Below are 16,219 nucleotides of genomic sequence, written 5' to 3'. Positions count from 1 at the left end.
AACTGTATTTCTGTCAATATTCAGATATCTTTATTGATATTTAGGAAAAAGCGTTGGTAACACTTTATAATAACTATCCGTTATAACTAGTTAATAGATCATTAATAAACTGTTAGTTAATGATTTATAAATGACTTGTTAAATAACAGTTAATAATTTGTTATATATTTACAACTGTGCCTTATAGATGGCCAATAGATAACTTACAAACTGTTAGTTAACAAGTTATAAATGACTTGTTAACTGTATTTTAATGATTTATAACTATACCAAATAAATTAGTAATAGATCATGAACAAGCTGTTAGTAAATTACTTACTAAAGACTTGTTAAGTATCAGTTAATAGTTTATATATGTTATTGGGACGTTATTCTAAAGTTCCAACTATTCTTCATTTATGAACTGTTAGTAAATGAGGAATAGTTGCAACTTTAGAATAACGTTCCAATAACATATATAAGCTAATAACTAACACTTAACTAATATATTAACTCACACTTTACAGATCAGTTGTTCATAGTTTGCTAACCATCTACTAATACCAGTGAAACTTTGTAGAACAGCAAATGGATGGAACAAGTTCAAGCTACAGAAATTTGATGTGATATTTAAAATATAAAATTTTTGTACCTCAACCTTGTTCCACCCATAGGCTTTTCTGTGTACTGTATTTTACCAAAGAAACTCCACAGATGAAATGTTGAACATTGTGTTTAATGTATAGAAACACACATACTGAGCCATCACATGGCAGAACAGCAGTATACAACAGAATACAAACCCATGAGGTTTGGGCACTTTTTTGTACTTCCAGTAAAAAGAAAGCTACACCTGTGGACCATGCTGTGCACATGGACAACAATGGTGATGGTAAGCAAGACTGTTTGCTATCTTTTTATTAAAGATGTTTGATCAAGATAAAGTGCCCAAACCTCATGGGTTTGTATTCTGTTGTATACTGCTGTTCTGCCATGTGATGGCTCAGTATGTGTGTTTCTATACATTAAACACAATGTTCAACATTTCATCTGTGGAGTTTCTTTGGTAAAATACAGTACACAGAAAAGCCTATGGGTGGAACAAGGTTGAGGTACAAAAATTTTATATTTTAAATATCACATCAAATTTCTGTAGCTTGAACTTGTCCCATCCATTTGCTGTTCTACAAAGATTCACTGGTATTAGTAGATGGTTAACAAACTATGAACAACTGATCTGTAAAGTGTGAGTTAATATATTAGTTAAGTGTCAGTTATTAGCTTATGTATGTTATTGGGACGTTATTCTAAAGTTGCAACTATTCCTCATTTACTAACAGTTCATAAATGAAGAATAGTTGCAACTTTAGAATAACGTCCCAATAACATATATAAACTATTAACTGATACTTAACAAGTCTTTAGTAAGTAATTTACTAACAGCTTGTTCATGATCTATTACTAATTTATTAGGTATAGTTATAAATCATTAAAATACAGTTAACAAGTCATTTATAACTTGTTAACTAACAGTTTGTAAGTTATCTATTGCCTATCTATAAGGCACAGTTATAAATAATTTGCAAACTATTAACTGTTATTTAACAAGTCATTTATAACCCATTAACTAACAGTTTATTAATGATCTATTAACTAGTTATAACGGATAGTTATTATAAAGTGTTACCCAAATCTTTTATAAAAAGCATTAATTTCTGTCGGCGCCGATAGCCTTGTGGGCAGCGTGCCGACATACAGCACCATTGCGCTCCAGGTGTCCCTTGTTTGAATCCTGACTCGCGGACCTTTTCTGATTACGCCCCCCCATCTCTCTCCCACTTCGCTTCCTGTCATTTCTGATCTGGCCAAAGGACAAAAAAAAAGTATATATATATTAATGTTTTTGAGGGAACTGCAGTGGATAAATGTAATATTGTACACAACAAATGTACAAGATATAGTACGAAAACTGTAGAACTGTAGTATTCTGAACTTAACTTCAGTCTTCATTGTTCTTTAATAAAGAATTGTGCAACGTCTTGTGCTGTTAAGAAAAGGACCCTGACGAGCTGCCCATCACTGTTGATTGACAGGTCATCCGACACCCCGATCATATGCCCTCCACAGCATTGCTGTGGGCTCACCACGAGAAGTCGGTGGTGATTGACCAGTCACTCGCCTTCCTGGGAGGGATTGACCTGGCCTACGGAAGATGGGACGATTCCCAACACCGACTGACTGATGTGGGAAGTGTGAGAAGAAGCCCTCAGCACAGTCCTGCTCCATCCCCCAGCCTCACTCATGTAAGACCACCACTATTATACACTACTCTGTACATAAGCCTCACCAAGGCTGCATTTATTTGATTAAAATACAGTCAAAATGTATATATTGTCAAATATTTTTACAATTTAAAAAATGCCTTTTGTTCCCCAGATAGTTTTGGCACTTTTCTCCTTGATTTGTTATAACTTTTGGCAGTCTATAGTACTCCAAATGTTTTCCCGGTCTGACCGATTAGTACAACCCAAATCATGACAATTATTGACCATTTTCAGCAGCAATAATCAGCAAAATTTGTGCGTTTCGCCCGGTTCAGTGGCATTGTTTACATTCAGTGCCACCAATATGGCTGATTGATGACCCGTTATGAAAACATTCTATATGCTGATTTGATGCTCACAAAACATTTCTTAATATTATCAGTAGGGCTGGGTAAAAAATGTTGATTTCTCAATTTTAATTAATTCTCATTTTTACAAAACGATATTGATTCCTAAATCCCAAGTAAGCCTGTTTTCAAAAATCGCAATAAGCTTTGTTACTTTTAATATAAAACAAAGTGTCAGATTTCAAATTCTGTCCATTTTATTACAGTATTCATACAATAAATGGTGTTTTGGCGCTGTTTAATGTGGAGCAACAGATTGCTGTAGCACCTCAGGTTAAGAGAAGCGGCGCGTGAACTGATCATCGCCTCCGCTTTAATACCAGTTTCAGCATAAAATAAACATAAATAAAACAACTGAAGGTATGGTAAAAGAAATATTACAATTTACAGAAATCTGTATCCTGTCTCATGTAATCAGTGTTTCAACATCGCGGAAAGACGTCAATATAACAGCTTTTAAACAATGTCACGTAATGTCACATTTACCTCAGAAAAAAACATTTGGTGACCATGATCTCATTAGATAAAAACTTGAACAATGAACTCTAAATATATGTGCCATTTCTGTTCTTGAATATTTCATTTATGTTTGAATAATTCTGTCAAATTTTTATGACAACCACCTTCTAAATGTTTAAAAACAAATCAAAATCGAATCGCAGGTTTGTGAATCAGAATTCTTGTGTCAAAACCCAGCCGTAATTATCAGTGTTAAAAACACTTGTGCTGTTTAAGATTCTTTTTTTTTATATTAATTGGAATAACAATAAAAATTTGAAAATATAAATCCTTGTTATTTCTTAGTTATTTACATAGAGAGAAGGCAAATCAGTAATAGATGGTATCACTTCTCAGAGGCACAGAGGCATAAGTGAATTGGACAGGAATAAACTTCTTGTAAATGTGACCCATTGAGAGTGATAGCCCACAGTGGCCCTGCAATGTTTGTCAACATGCCATGCATATTGCCAGCTGGGTGTTTCTGATATCTGTCAAAGACCTCAATGGGGGAAGTCAACATGCACCTGACAGATGCCTGCTAAAGCCTCCTCTGAACATGTGTACTGATGCGCCAATCAGTATTGAAAATAACAATGCTTTAAAGCTACTCATTAAAATGTAATGTAAATGAATCTATAGGACAACTGCATATTTATTTGTGTGTTATGTTATGAAGTAATTGTATTGATCTGTGATTCATACTTGAAAGCATTGCCAGCTAACCTAAATTAAAATTGTAGTGATTTATATTGTGTAGCCGTTCTAACAATGGCACTCATAAAGGACCGGCCCAAACTGCATTTCAGTTGCGTGCTTACTGAGATTGATTTTGTGGCGGGCGATTCAGGGCCTCTGCCTTCTTATTCTTTTCTTTTTCCAACGAGCAAACGTAAAATTGCAATTACGGAGCATCTGGGGCACCCTTGAAGGGCCTGTGGTTGATAATTCTAGTCCTTCTCGCTGGGCCTTTCCTTCCCCCCTGAGAGCTGCATTAAACATAAAGGCCCTGCATGGATGAGTGAGTCAACAAATGACTGGGGCCACTAAATGGGAGCTTGATTTCGTCTATATGCCACCTCTCCCGGCCTGCTGCCTACCTGCCTGCCATTGTGTCATTAAATATGGGTCTGAGCTTTTAAATAAACATGATTTGAACCCAGATGACGGCACTTATTGCATTTACTAAGGGGCTTCTCTTAGCATGCTTGAGTGACTGTATCTATCAATGCGGGGCTCCTCAACTGTAAAATCTTTGCTAATATACATGAAACTGTTACAGCTGTTGGTCTAACCTTTCAAAACGTCTCCTAAGGAGCACAGTGATATTTGCACTTAATAAAATTATGCCCACCAGGAGAATAGTGCTCTGACATTTGCCATTTGTCAAGTCGAGGGCACTATGATCCCCCATGAGCCATTAACTCGCACACATCAGAGGGCATTTTACCCTCGTTCAGACTCCGCGCGGCAGACTGGAGTCACTTACACTGTCGTTTAAGTCATAGCTTCCCTGGGCTGATGCTGCACGGGTGGCCATTACCGCTCCTTGTGTACTGCGTGCTGACAGCTAGCCTAACATATCAGCCATATAGATAACAAGGATTTTTAATGGTTCAGAGTGTGTGTGGGAAAGGTTGTCTTGGTTGTTTGGCCCTGGATTGTGCACCAGTGAGAGTTTAGACTAAAGAGTTCTCAGTCCATTAAAAAAATAAATAAATACTAGACAATGTAGATAGAATCAAGGCAGACAGACGTTTTATGCATTGCATGCAATAAATGTGAGATGGTGTGTTCAAAATACTATACTAAAGGTGCCCAGATGGTAATATTTGTTTAAGTGTAAGTGTTCCCACAATAATGGAAAAACTAGAAATGTTAAATATGTGAAATCTAGAAATAGATAAGTCATGGAAATTAATAGCATTGTATATAAACCGGGAGTCATGTATTTCTAAAGTTTCTAAAGTGAAATGAAATGTTTCAGTTAAGTTAAAAGATAAAGAATAGTTCACCCAAAAATGAAACTTTGGTCATTATTTACTAAAGAAGATACTTTGAAGAAGTTTTGGTGGCCATTGACTTCCATTGTATGGACAAAAAAACACAAAGACATTTCTCAAAATGTCTCAAAATGTTCTTTCATGTTCCACAGAGGAAAAAAGACGCAGGTTTGGATCAAAATGAGGGTGAGTAAATGCAGATAGACCTTTTCATTTCTGAGTGAACTATCCCTTTAGTGCTTTTACTAGTATTATTGGAATACAGCTATTAGCTTCACAGCTTATTAAATAACAAAATGCATGATGTCTTTTCGGTCTTATCTGAGTTACATATATGTGTTCATTTTTGTTCTGTAGCAGTCAGTTACAATGGTGGAGGAGAGCGGGGAAATGAAATTTCATGTGGTGGTTGAAGAAATTCAGGCTGGAGAAGGAGGAGCAGGGGGAGCGGGAGATTCAGGCTCAGTGGAGGATCCAGGGGAGATCTGTGCGAACTTCACTTTGCCCTTCGTGGAGGAACAGGGAGAAAACAGCCTCACTCTGCCCACAGGAAGACTGCTAAGAACCCCCTCAGAGAAAAGTCACCACAGCTCTGATGGAACAGAGTCCAGTAAGAGAAATTCAACAAAATAAATATCATCAGACTCCAAGCTATTGAAATATAATTCGATTTTTTATATCTCTCTTTTATTTTGTGAAACTTATATTCTTTATAAATTTAATTTAATTTAAATTGAAAGTAATTTTATTACTTTTTAATACTTGTCATGAGAAACCTTTCCTTTTAGTGCTGATAGTGGTGTAGAAATGACAATCTTTACCTTTGAGTGCCTAAATACTATAAAGTGTCCAGTAATACAAGTCTGACATGAATAGAACAGCTGCTTTGCTGCACTTAACAGAGGCTGTGTTTCTGTGTATTCTGTGTGTAGAGCATTACAGTAGGAATAGTCTTAATTCCAGGACACCTCTCACTCGGGAATGTTACAGCAAAAGCTTGTCTCTGCATTCCAGTGATTCGTACTCTCTCGGTCTGCATCACTCTCTCCCCCTGCCTTACGGTTAGTACACACATACAACCAAACACATCTGTATGACATGTATATACTGACACTTTAAAAGATAGTTCACCCAAACATGAAAATTCTGTCATTAATTACTTACTCTCATGTTGTTCCAAACCTGTAAGACCTTTATTCATCTTCGGAACACAAATTAAGATATTTTTGACGAACTCTGAGAGCTTTCTGACTATGCATAGACAGCAACGCAACTACCAGGTTTAAGGCCCAGAAAGGTAGTAAGGACATGGTTAAAATAGTGACATCAGTGGTTCATCTGTAATTTTATGAAGCTACGAGAATACTTCTTGTCCACAAAGAAAACAATATTCAACTTTATTCAACAATTTCTTCACTATGCATTCATAAAGTACCACGATGTATGCATGCCTTTTGGCTTATAATGTCCATGTCTCTTAGTTCATCGTCTGTATATTCTGGTTCAAATAAGTAAGGCCTAGCAAAAAATTGCAAGTCATGTTTATGAAGACTGTTTTATGTTAAATGTGTGTCGTCTTCTGCTTGTAAACAAGGCACAGTGCACGGCAGAGACTGACACAGAAGAGAAGGAATTGTTGAATAAAGTCATTATTTTTGTTTTCTTTGCACACAAAAAATATTCTTGTAGCTTTATAAATTAGAAAAATACTGCTGAACCACTGATGCCACATTAACTATTTTTAGTTGAGTTTCATTTGAGAAGGTTTCAGTTGCATTATTGTCTATATTGAAGGTCAGAAAACTCTTGGATTTCATCAAAAAAATCTTAATTTTTGTTCCAAAGATGAACGAAGGTCATAGTCAATGACAGAATTTTTTGGAGGGAACCTTGTTCACTGAAGCTGACATAACATAAGCTGATATTTCATATATATGAATTGTGATATCATAACAGTTTATCTGTGTAATGCTTTATTTCTGTCTGTCTGTTTTAGAGACTAGTTCACTGAGAAGTTACATAGGCAGTACTGAACTCTGTGGAGAGGCTCGTTTCTGGCACGGCAAAGACTACTGCAACTTCATCCTCAAAGACTGGGTCAAACTCAACAAGCCTTTTGATGGTATGGAACAGTTTTACTAAACCCCAGATTAAGCATATCTGCAATATGACAACCCACAAACAGCCAAACTATCTTTTTTCGATTTATCTTTCAAAAGAGTAACGCTTTAGGCCTTTAGACAAAAACAAACTAGCAAACAAGACAAAACTGACAACTGCACTACACATTCTTTGATATCTTAAGTCAAATTCATCAAATGAAGCAATACCAACACAGGAGTGAGGAAAAGAAGACATAGAAGTTGTTTCCAACAATCCCATTCTGTAGTCGGTATGGGGTTATTTTCCCATCTCTATTCTCTTGCCAGAGGGAGATAACTTCATTTTTGCATCTCTGCTTTTGTGAATGTGAAGTCCTGGTTTTGCACATAGTGCCAACTGGGTAGGACACAGCAGGAGAATGGAGAAGTCTGATAGATGAATGTACTGAAATACTCTTAAGACGATCGTGCATTGTCAATGACGGTGAAAGAGAAAGACCACACTGTGATGGCTTCAAAAGGCCTGCCTGTCATCTTTGTATAATGGTTTGACTAATGTTATTATGGATTATAGTTGTTTATTTTTCTCTGGTTAAGATTTCATTGACAGGTATAAGACACCACGGATGCCCTGGCATGATATCGGGGTGCTGATTCATGGGAAGGCTGCTAGGGATATTGCACGACATTTCATTCAGAGGTGGAACTTTACAAAGGTAGGAAATTAAATGCCATCTCAGCAATCTCAGTGTTTCTCTTTTCAACAAGATTAAATAAAAAGGAAATGGAGATCTTTTGCTACCTAGATGTTTCTCTTGAGAAAAAGACTACTCAGAATTGTCAAGATATCAAAAATCTAAAGATTTTAATTAGTAGCATCATAAAAAAATTATCTGAGCTCTATATTAACTTTATAGCTCTATTCCCACAATACCTAAATAACTAATTTGTGTCTTTTTTAAACAGTTTTTAAAAAGAACATTTTGAGTTGAATTAAAACATTGGGAATAAGTACCTCCTGAGCTATTAAAGAGCAGTATACTTTTCATCTGAGGGAGTTTTACATTTAAAAGTACTATAAAGGAGTGTTACAAAGTGAATTGGGTATATATTGTATTGTATTGTTTATGCACTATGACTATAAAGCATATCTTCATGAATGTCCAGTAAAATGAGCTTTTTTAAATTGCTAGAAGGTGCACAAATACCACCTCCATTCAGAAGTCTAATTGTAAGAACTAAAGATCAGAGAGCAGACACGAAGCCGAGGTTTCCACCCTCGCTCAAGTCTTTTTGAAAAGCCATCTTTATTAGCTTGAGCTTAGCACCCCCTGCAGTTGCTCATTGTGTCCTGTTCTGAATGCCGTCAGCATTCAATGGCCGCCCGCACTCTCAGCCCCCTTTTAGAGCAATTAGAGGCCTTTTTACTTTGATTGTTCAGTAATTGAATTGGTTTGAGGCCTGTATGATTTCCTTTGGATTATGCCAGTCATATTTCAGGCTTGGCTACCGATCAGACACTCTGCTGGTGAATAATTAAAGGAGAGGAAGCCAGGTGTGTGTGTGCGGCAGAGGAGGACAAACAAAAGCCAGTTGAATGCCTCTGATGAGGTGTTTAGTGGAAATGAGAATTTACGGCTCAAAGACAGACTAGTCTCATTTATATCTTTTGCTGTTGATTAGGGAACGCCGCTCGACACATTCACAACAAAGAAAGTATTGTAAAGTGGGAACAATCCTGTCAGTGATTTCAGGCATTATGAGATATATTAGTGGACTTTTCATATGTATAGATAGTGCGTATATAAATGCACTACGTTCAAAAGTTGTCATAGGATTTTTTTTACTGCATCTCTTATGCATTTATTTTACAATAAATATACATAAATATTGTAAAATATTAATAAGATTTAAAATATTTTTTTCTATTTCACAATATTTAAAAAAGTTGCTCATTCGATTTTCATCAACCATTATTCCAGTCGAATTATCCTTCAGAAATAAATATAATTTTTTGATTTTGTGCTCAAGAAATATTTATTATTATCAATGTTGAGAATTGATATATTTTTTTGGAAACTGTTAATTTTTTTTACAGATTCTATGATTAATTGTTTAAAAGAACAGCATTTGCTTGGAATAGAAACCATTTGTAACATTGTAAATGTTTTACATTTATACTTTTGATCTTCTGATCATCTTTTTTGATGATTCATATAAAAAAATTCATACTGGTCCCAAAGTTTTAATCAGTAATGTGTATATGTGACCCTGGACCAAAAAAAAGTCATAAGTTACAGGGGGTATTTGTAGCAATAGCCAAGAAAACATTTTATGGGTCAAAATTATCGATTTTTTTATCATTAGGACATATAAAAACATAATTTTGATTAGTAATATGCATTGTTAAGAGCTTCATTTGGACAGCTTAAAAGGTGATTTTCTCAATATTTATTTAAAAAAAATTTTTTAATATTTTTTTACAGATTACAGATTTTTAAATAGTTGTATATTGGCCAAATATTGCCCTATTGTAACAAACCATGCATCAATGGAAAGCTTATTTATTTGTGACTGTTTTGTGGTCCTGGGTCACATATATACTAAGAACAATATTTGCCAATTAAAACAATTGTATTCACATTATAAAATATATCATCCTGCAGCCTTATCATCAAAATTTGTATTCAAAATAAATATATTTTGTATTAAACTAACATGCTATTTTCTTAGCAGCTATAGAATTAGCAGCTATTTTCAGTCCCATTTTTTATTAGCTGGCCTAAACTACTATGTATTTACATTTAAATTTAACCATTTGATACATTGCACTTATTGTGTATGCACATGTTTATACCTTGTACTATTCAAAAAATCTGCATGTAATTACATTTTTGTAATTACATTTGTAATTACACTGTAATAACATACCCATACCACAAAACCTGTCCCTAACCTTACCCATATCCCACCTCAATAGCAGTAAGTGTTTTGCAATATAGTATAGACACAATAAGTACATTGTACTTATTTTTATTTTTTTAAAGCCACCTAATATAAAGTGGGACCCTATTTCCCCTTTCCAACCATATGATCGGTGTTTTAACTTAACACTTATGTCCTGTACCTGTAATATGAAGAAAAAAAACCTGAATTAGTTGAAGTCAAGCCTTTTTTTTTAGAACTGTGGTGATTCAGACATGTGATTCACTATCAAGGTCACTGGAGTTATGAGTATCGCTTGGGCAGCTGCCAACAGCCCGTGAGCAGAGTTAATGTTAGTTCTCCCTCATCAGGGCTCAATGGATTTTAATCAACACATTATGCCAGTTGTTAATTGCCTGAGAACCATCTGTTTATAACCACACTGCCCAGATTACCGCTTACCCACAGTGTAAGCTGACATGGCGTACAGCTCGCTAATTTGCACCACGAGCACTTCCTTCATGAGGGGTGAAAACGTCAAGTAAAATAAAACTTCCAAAGAAACTCCAACTTAAGCGAACAAAACATTTTTTGTGTCTTTTGTTGTAGTGACACTTTTATACAGAACAGAACAGAAAGTCTAGATGAATCGAGAACAAAACTAGTGTGACCAAATATTGTGGAAAGCATTGAAAATACTGTTTCTTCCGTATGTAATTGGTAGAGGGTGGCAACATCGTTTCCTTTGTTTCCCAGAAAACAAAGCTCGTCTCATGTTCAAACGACCTTTGAACCATGTTCCCGGCCCAGTTGAAAACAGTCTGAGTATAGTCTAGTTAGGACAATAGCCATTAAAAACCTACTTTCGGCAAACCTTCGCACACATGGCCATCAATTTACTGTAATCAGCGGCACTGTCTAAGATTAAACAGAGGAACAGAGACTTTTGTTCAGTCTCAAACAAGTGCTCTATCTCTGGGGAGTGGAGGTACCAGGCAGGGGTTGATGGTCAGCCCAACAGGCTATCTGGATGTGGCACAGTAATTAGCGCTCTTTAGGGGTGTGATTTTGGAGTCAACGTCGGGCGTTCTGTCTGATCCCAATCAACTCTCCTTTTATTTGCTAGCTGGTGAAGAAGCGGTCGGGGGCGACGTGCTACCCCTGCCTCATGCCCAAGTCTCTCTCCGCACCCATGGTGCCAGCTGAGTACAGCGGCAAATCAACACAAGCTAATGTTCAGGTGAGATATCACCACCAAACCACATGGGTTCCTGCTTTGAACGGCCAATATTGCCGAAATTATCCATCATTTTTCAAGAATCATTTTAAAATTTATGTTTGCACTAATACATGTTTAGAAATATGCTGTGTGATAAACCATGTGATTCTTTTTCCCCAAACAAACTAAAACAAGGTTTTGAGGTCTGTGTGCCAGTGGTCTATTGGGACAAAGGTCCATGAGGAGTCCATTCATTTAGCCTACGTATCAGCCATCCAGAACAGCAAACATTTCATCTACATAGAGGTAAATATATCACCACCAATATACATCAACTGCACAGTTTGTGATCAAAGGTGCAGAGTAAAAGTTTTTTTTTTTTTTTTATAGGGGCACTTTTATTTTTATTTACCCAGTTATTCATCTGAAATGTAAAATATTGTTTATCATATATCAGGGCAGAGTTCTTTTATTTTCTTTTAATTTGCATTCATATACTGAAGATCACATTATAGAAACAATAATTTTTATTTAGCTAGGAAAAGTGACTGTAATGCCACAATATATATTTTGAATTTATATTTCAAAAGTGCTGTTTTATTCTAACTTTATATTCATTGAAGAATCCTGAAAAAACACATTATTAGGTCACATTATTAGGAATAGAAAAATAATATTAAGGAACAAATAGTTAAAATAATAATAAAAAAATTAAAAATAAACACATTTATTTAGCAAGGAAACAGTGACTGTAATGTTTCGCAAGTTTTAAAGATCAAATTTAAATTTCAAAATGCTGTTTTATTCTTACTTAATATTCATTGAGGAATTTTAAAATAAATATAAATATAATATATTTTAAATTTGAAAACAGTTGTATTGCACAGTAAAAAAAATTAGGGGTGCAGTAACTGTGTATAAAACTTTTATTTTATTTGATAAACTTTTATTTACCCAGTTATTGACCTAAACTATATTATATTATTTATCGTAAATCTGGCATATTTTATTTAAATTTTCATTTAAATACTGAAGGTTGCTTTATAGATATAGAAAAACAATATTAATGAACTGGTTCCAAAACAGTAAGTAAATAAATACATAAATACATTTATTACAGTACATGTATATTTATTTAGCAAGGAAAAGTGACTATAATGCTACAAAAGATGTAAATATATTTCTAATTTATATTTCAAAAGTGCTGTCTTATTCTAAATTTATATTCATTGAAGAATCCTGAAATAAAATATATTAAAATAGAAAACAGTTAGATTGCACATTTATTGTAAAATTGTTTTTAGGAGCGCAGTAACCATGCATTCATTTTATGAACTTTTATTTAGCCAGTTATTCATCTAAAATATATTATATTATTTATCATATATCAGGGCAGATTTCTGGTTATGCTTTATTTAAATTTCCAATCACTAGAAATAAAACAATAGCATAAATGAAGAAGAAAAGAATAACATTTGTATATGTATACTTATTAGCAATGAAAATTAACTGTAATGCTACAGAAATATATTATAATATATTATATTTCTAATTTATCTTTCAAATTAGCTGTTTTGTTCTAACTTTATATGCATTAAAGAATCCTAAAAATAAAATATATGTGACTCTGGACCACAAAACCAGTCTTAAGTAGCATGGGTATATAAAAAATACAAAAATGACCAAAAATACATTGTATGGGTCAAATGTTTCAATTAGGATAATTGAATAATTGATTAAGTAAAGATCATGTTCCATGAAGATATTTAGCAAATTTCCTACCGTAAATACATCCAAACTTAATTTTTAAATAGTAATATGCATTGCTAAGAACTTAATTTGGACAACTTTAAAAGTGATTTTCTAAATATTTTGCTTCTTTTTTGCACCCTCAAATTCCAAATATTGTCCTATCCTAACAAAGCGTAGATCAATGGAAAGCTTATTTATTCAGCTTTCAGATGATGTATAAATCTGCTAAAAAATTGACCCTTATAACTGGTTTTGTGGTCCAGGGTCATATATAAAATTAGAATATAGTTGAATTGCACTGTAAAATTGTTGTAATGTTTCAATTTTCATTATGCAAATGCAGCCATGATGAGCATAAGGAACTTCTTTCAAAAATATAAAAAATAAATTATACCGACCCCAAATATTTGTTTGGTAGTGTGTAAATATATACAATATCATAATGCTACAGATGCACTGCCTGTGCCACATTTGCACGGGTTTAGTATTAAATTCACTTCATCTCTCTTTCAGTCATCCTTCTTTCCCTTCTATCTCTTTATCTCTCAGAACCAGTTCTTCATCAGTTGTGCTGACAAATCCATCCACAACAGCATTGGAGATGCGCTGACGGAGAGGATCCTGCGGGCGTACAGGTGCATCATGACAACAGATACACTTGTATACAAACATGAACACAAAAACATCATTGGGCACACATAACTACATTTCATTTCGGCCACAGGGATAAAAAAAAGTTTCGGGTCTATGTGGTGATGCCCCTGCTGCCCGGCTTTGAAGGTGACATCTCGTCAGGGGGAGGCCAAGCCATCAAAGCAATCATGCACTTTAATTACAGGTAATAACCCAGCAAACATGCGTCTTCTGTAATCACCAAATTGCCACAATTAAGGGTAAAAATGCAGCCTGGACGGCCGCTCGCGGCAAATTACACGTGTAACAACAGACCCTGCTCCTCACGGGCTACAGAGAGATGATTACAGCCCCAGCTTGGACCCTCAACACTAGGCTAGATAAGAGGAGCTGTGAGGGTGCTGTGGTCACTGGGGTTCAGCGAGCAATGTGATTGGTCAGGTGAAAAAGAATTAAGACATATGATTGGTGCAAGACAGGAAGTAGATGAAATGAAACCCCTCTTTCTCCATTTCAGGACAATGTGCCGAGGGGAGCGCTCCATTATTGAGAGGCTCAAATGTGTGAGTAAGTAGACTAGTATGTACAAGTATAAACCTACTCTATAGATCATATCCATCAAATGTGGATTGCATAATTGTAAATCATTGTAACAAGACAAGGATGAAGAAAGTGTGTGTATGTATTTGTCTGCAGTGGCAGATTGCTGGATCAAGTACATCTCATTCTGCAGTCTGCGCACTCATGCTGACCTGGATGGGCGTCTGGTCACTGAACTCATTTACGTGCACAGCAAGCTCATGATCGTGGACGACTGCACTGTCATTATTGGTCAGCCTCTCTGCCCACACACATATAGAAAAGTAAAATTGGGTCGTTCTCAGAAAATAACACCATTTGTGCCAGAAAATTTGAGGGATTTTATTCTTTATTATTGCATTTGAAAACATTACTGCTGAACGGAAAAGACAGAAATATTTTCCCATGTTAGGCCCAAAATAGCAGTGTCATAACCATATATCCTGCTTGATATTCAGTTTGGTAGTTGCCAAAAAAAAATTGTTTACTGGCTAAAAATTACTACTAAGACGTCTTTGGAAAAATAACTGCATATTTAAATAAATAAAAAAATGCATATATATATATGCATATATATATATATTATTATATATTTATATAATAATATATATATGCTAATATATATATATAATAATATATATATATAAAGTACAGCAAAGACAGCAAAGTTTTGAAATATTAATTATTATTTAAATTTTACTTTTAAAATGTAATTGATTCCTGTAATTTCTAAGATGAATTTTAGCATCATTACTCCAGTCACATGATCCTTCAGAAATCATTCTAATATTCTGATAAGCTGCTCAAAAACACACACACACACACACACACACACACACACACACACACATATATATATATATATATATTAAATATTAAATATTATATATTTAAAATATTATTGTTATTATTATGTTGAAAACAGCTGAGTAGAATTTTTGTCAGGCTTATTTGATGAAAAGATATTTCAGAAGAACAGAATTTATCTGAAATAGAAATCATTTATAAAATTATAAACATCTTTATCATTATTATAAAAGCAAAAAGTGACTCCAGGCTTTTGAATAATGCTACAGAAGCTTTTTATTTCAGATAAATGCTGATCTTTGGATCTTTCTATTTATCAAAGAATCCACAATAATAATAACACAATAATAATAAATGTTTTCTGAATGGCAAATGTGACTGGAGTAATGCTATTTCACAATATTGTTGCTTTTGCTGTATTATGGATCAAATAAATGCGGGCTTGGTGAGCAGAAGAGACTTCTGCTTAATTAATTAATTTTAAAAAATCATAAAAAACTTAATTAATAAAAAAATAATTTATAAGTAAATATTAAAATATCTTACATCTATATGTTAATCTTTAGTGTCACATGATCCTACAAAAAACATTCTGATATTCAGATTTGGAGTTTAATTATTATTTAATGCATCTTTGGTTAATTAAATAATTATAGAATAATTAATACAATTATATTCTATTAATAATATAATATAATCATATTTTATAATATTAAAATTATATTATTTTTTATAATATTTTATTATATTAATAATTAATTATTTTAAAATAATTAAAAAAATGACTGACATTTATATTTTGAATTGTAGTGTATCACAGTTTTGAAATAACAAAACAAAAAGCAACAAAAGCTTATTTCATCAGTGATACTTTTTTAAAATAGGCATTACATTAGCATATTAGAATAATTTCTGATAGGTCATGTGACACTGAAGATTGGGATAAAAGTGAAAAATTCAGTTTCACTATCACAAGAAGATGTATTGAAATAGTTTTTTTTTTCCCCTAATTGTAATAATATTTCACAATATTACTGTATTTTTGATCATA

The 16,219-nt window shown here is 33.9% G+C and overlaps 1 protein-coding gene across 2 annotated transcripts in view; it reads left to right on the top strand.

The window, feature by feature from the left end:
- Window positions 1–16,219, top strand: part of LOC141340851 (phospholipase D1) — a 61,654-nt gene that overhangs the window by 41,092 nt on the left and 4,343 nt on the right. The window contains exons 14-24 of one of the 2 annotated variants that reach the window (XM_073845940.1): window positions 2,073–2,282; window positions 5,509–5,761; window positions 6,084–6,212; window positions 7,148–7,273; window positions 7,851–7,969; window positions 11,305–11,418; window positions 11,593–11,703; window positions 13,699–13,784; window positions 13,874–13,987; window positions 14,300–14,349; window positions 14,479–14,613. In XM_073845940.1, the coding sequence (XP_073702041.1) occupies window positions 2,073–2,282; window positions 5,509–5,761; window positions 6,084–6,212; window positions 7,148–7,273; window positions 7,851–7,969; window positions 11,305–11,418; window positions 11,593–11,703; window positions 13,699–13,784; window positions 13,874–13,987; window positions 14,300–14,349; window positions 14,479–14,613 (1,447 nt within the window). The remainder of the gene's footprint in view (window positions 1–2,072; window positions 2,283–5,508; window positions 5,762–6,083; window positions 6,213–7,147; window positions 7,274–7,850; window positions 7,970–11,304; window positions 11,419–11,592; window positions 11,704–13,698; window positions 13,785–13,873; window positions 13,988–14,299; window positions 14,350–14,478; window positions 14,614–16,219) is intronic. The other variant, XM_073845941.1, reaches the window with a different exon arrangement.

This window comes from Garra rufa, chromosome 8 (genome assembly GCF_049309525.1).
Source record: "Garra rufa chromosome 8, GarRuf1.0, whole genome shotgun sequence".
NCBI classification, from domain to species: Eukaryota; Metazoa; Chordata; class Actinopteri; order Cypriniformes; family Cyprinidae; genus Garra; species Garra rufa.
The sequence above is the reverse complement of the archived record's forward strand: the minus strand, read 5'-3'. Positions and strand labels throughout refer to the sequence as shown.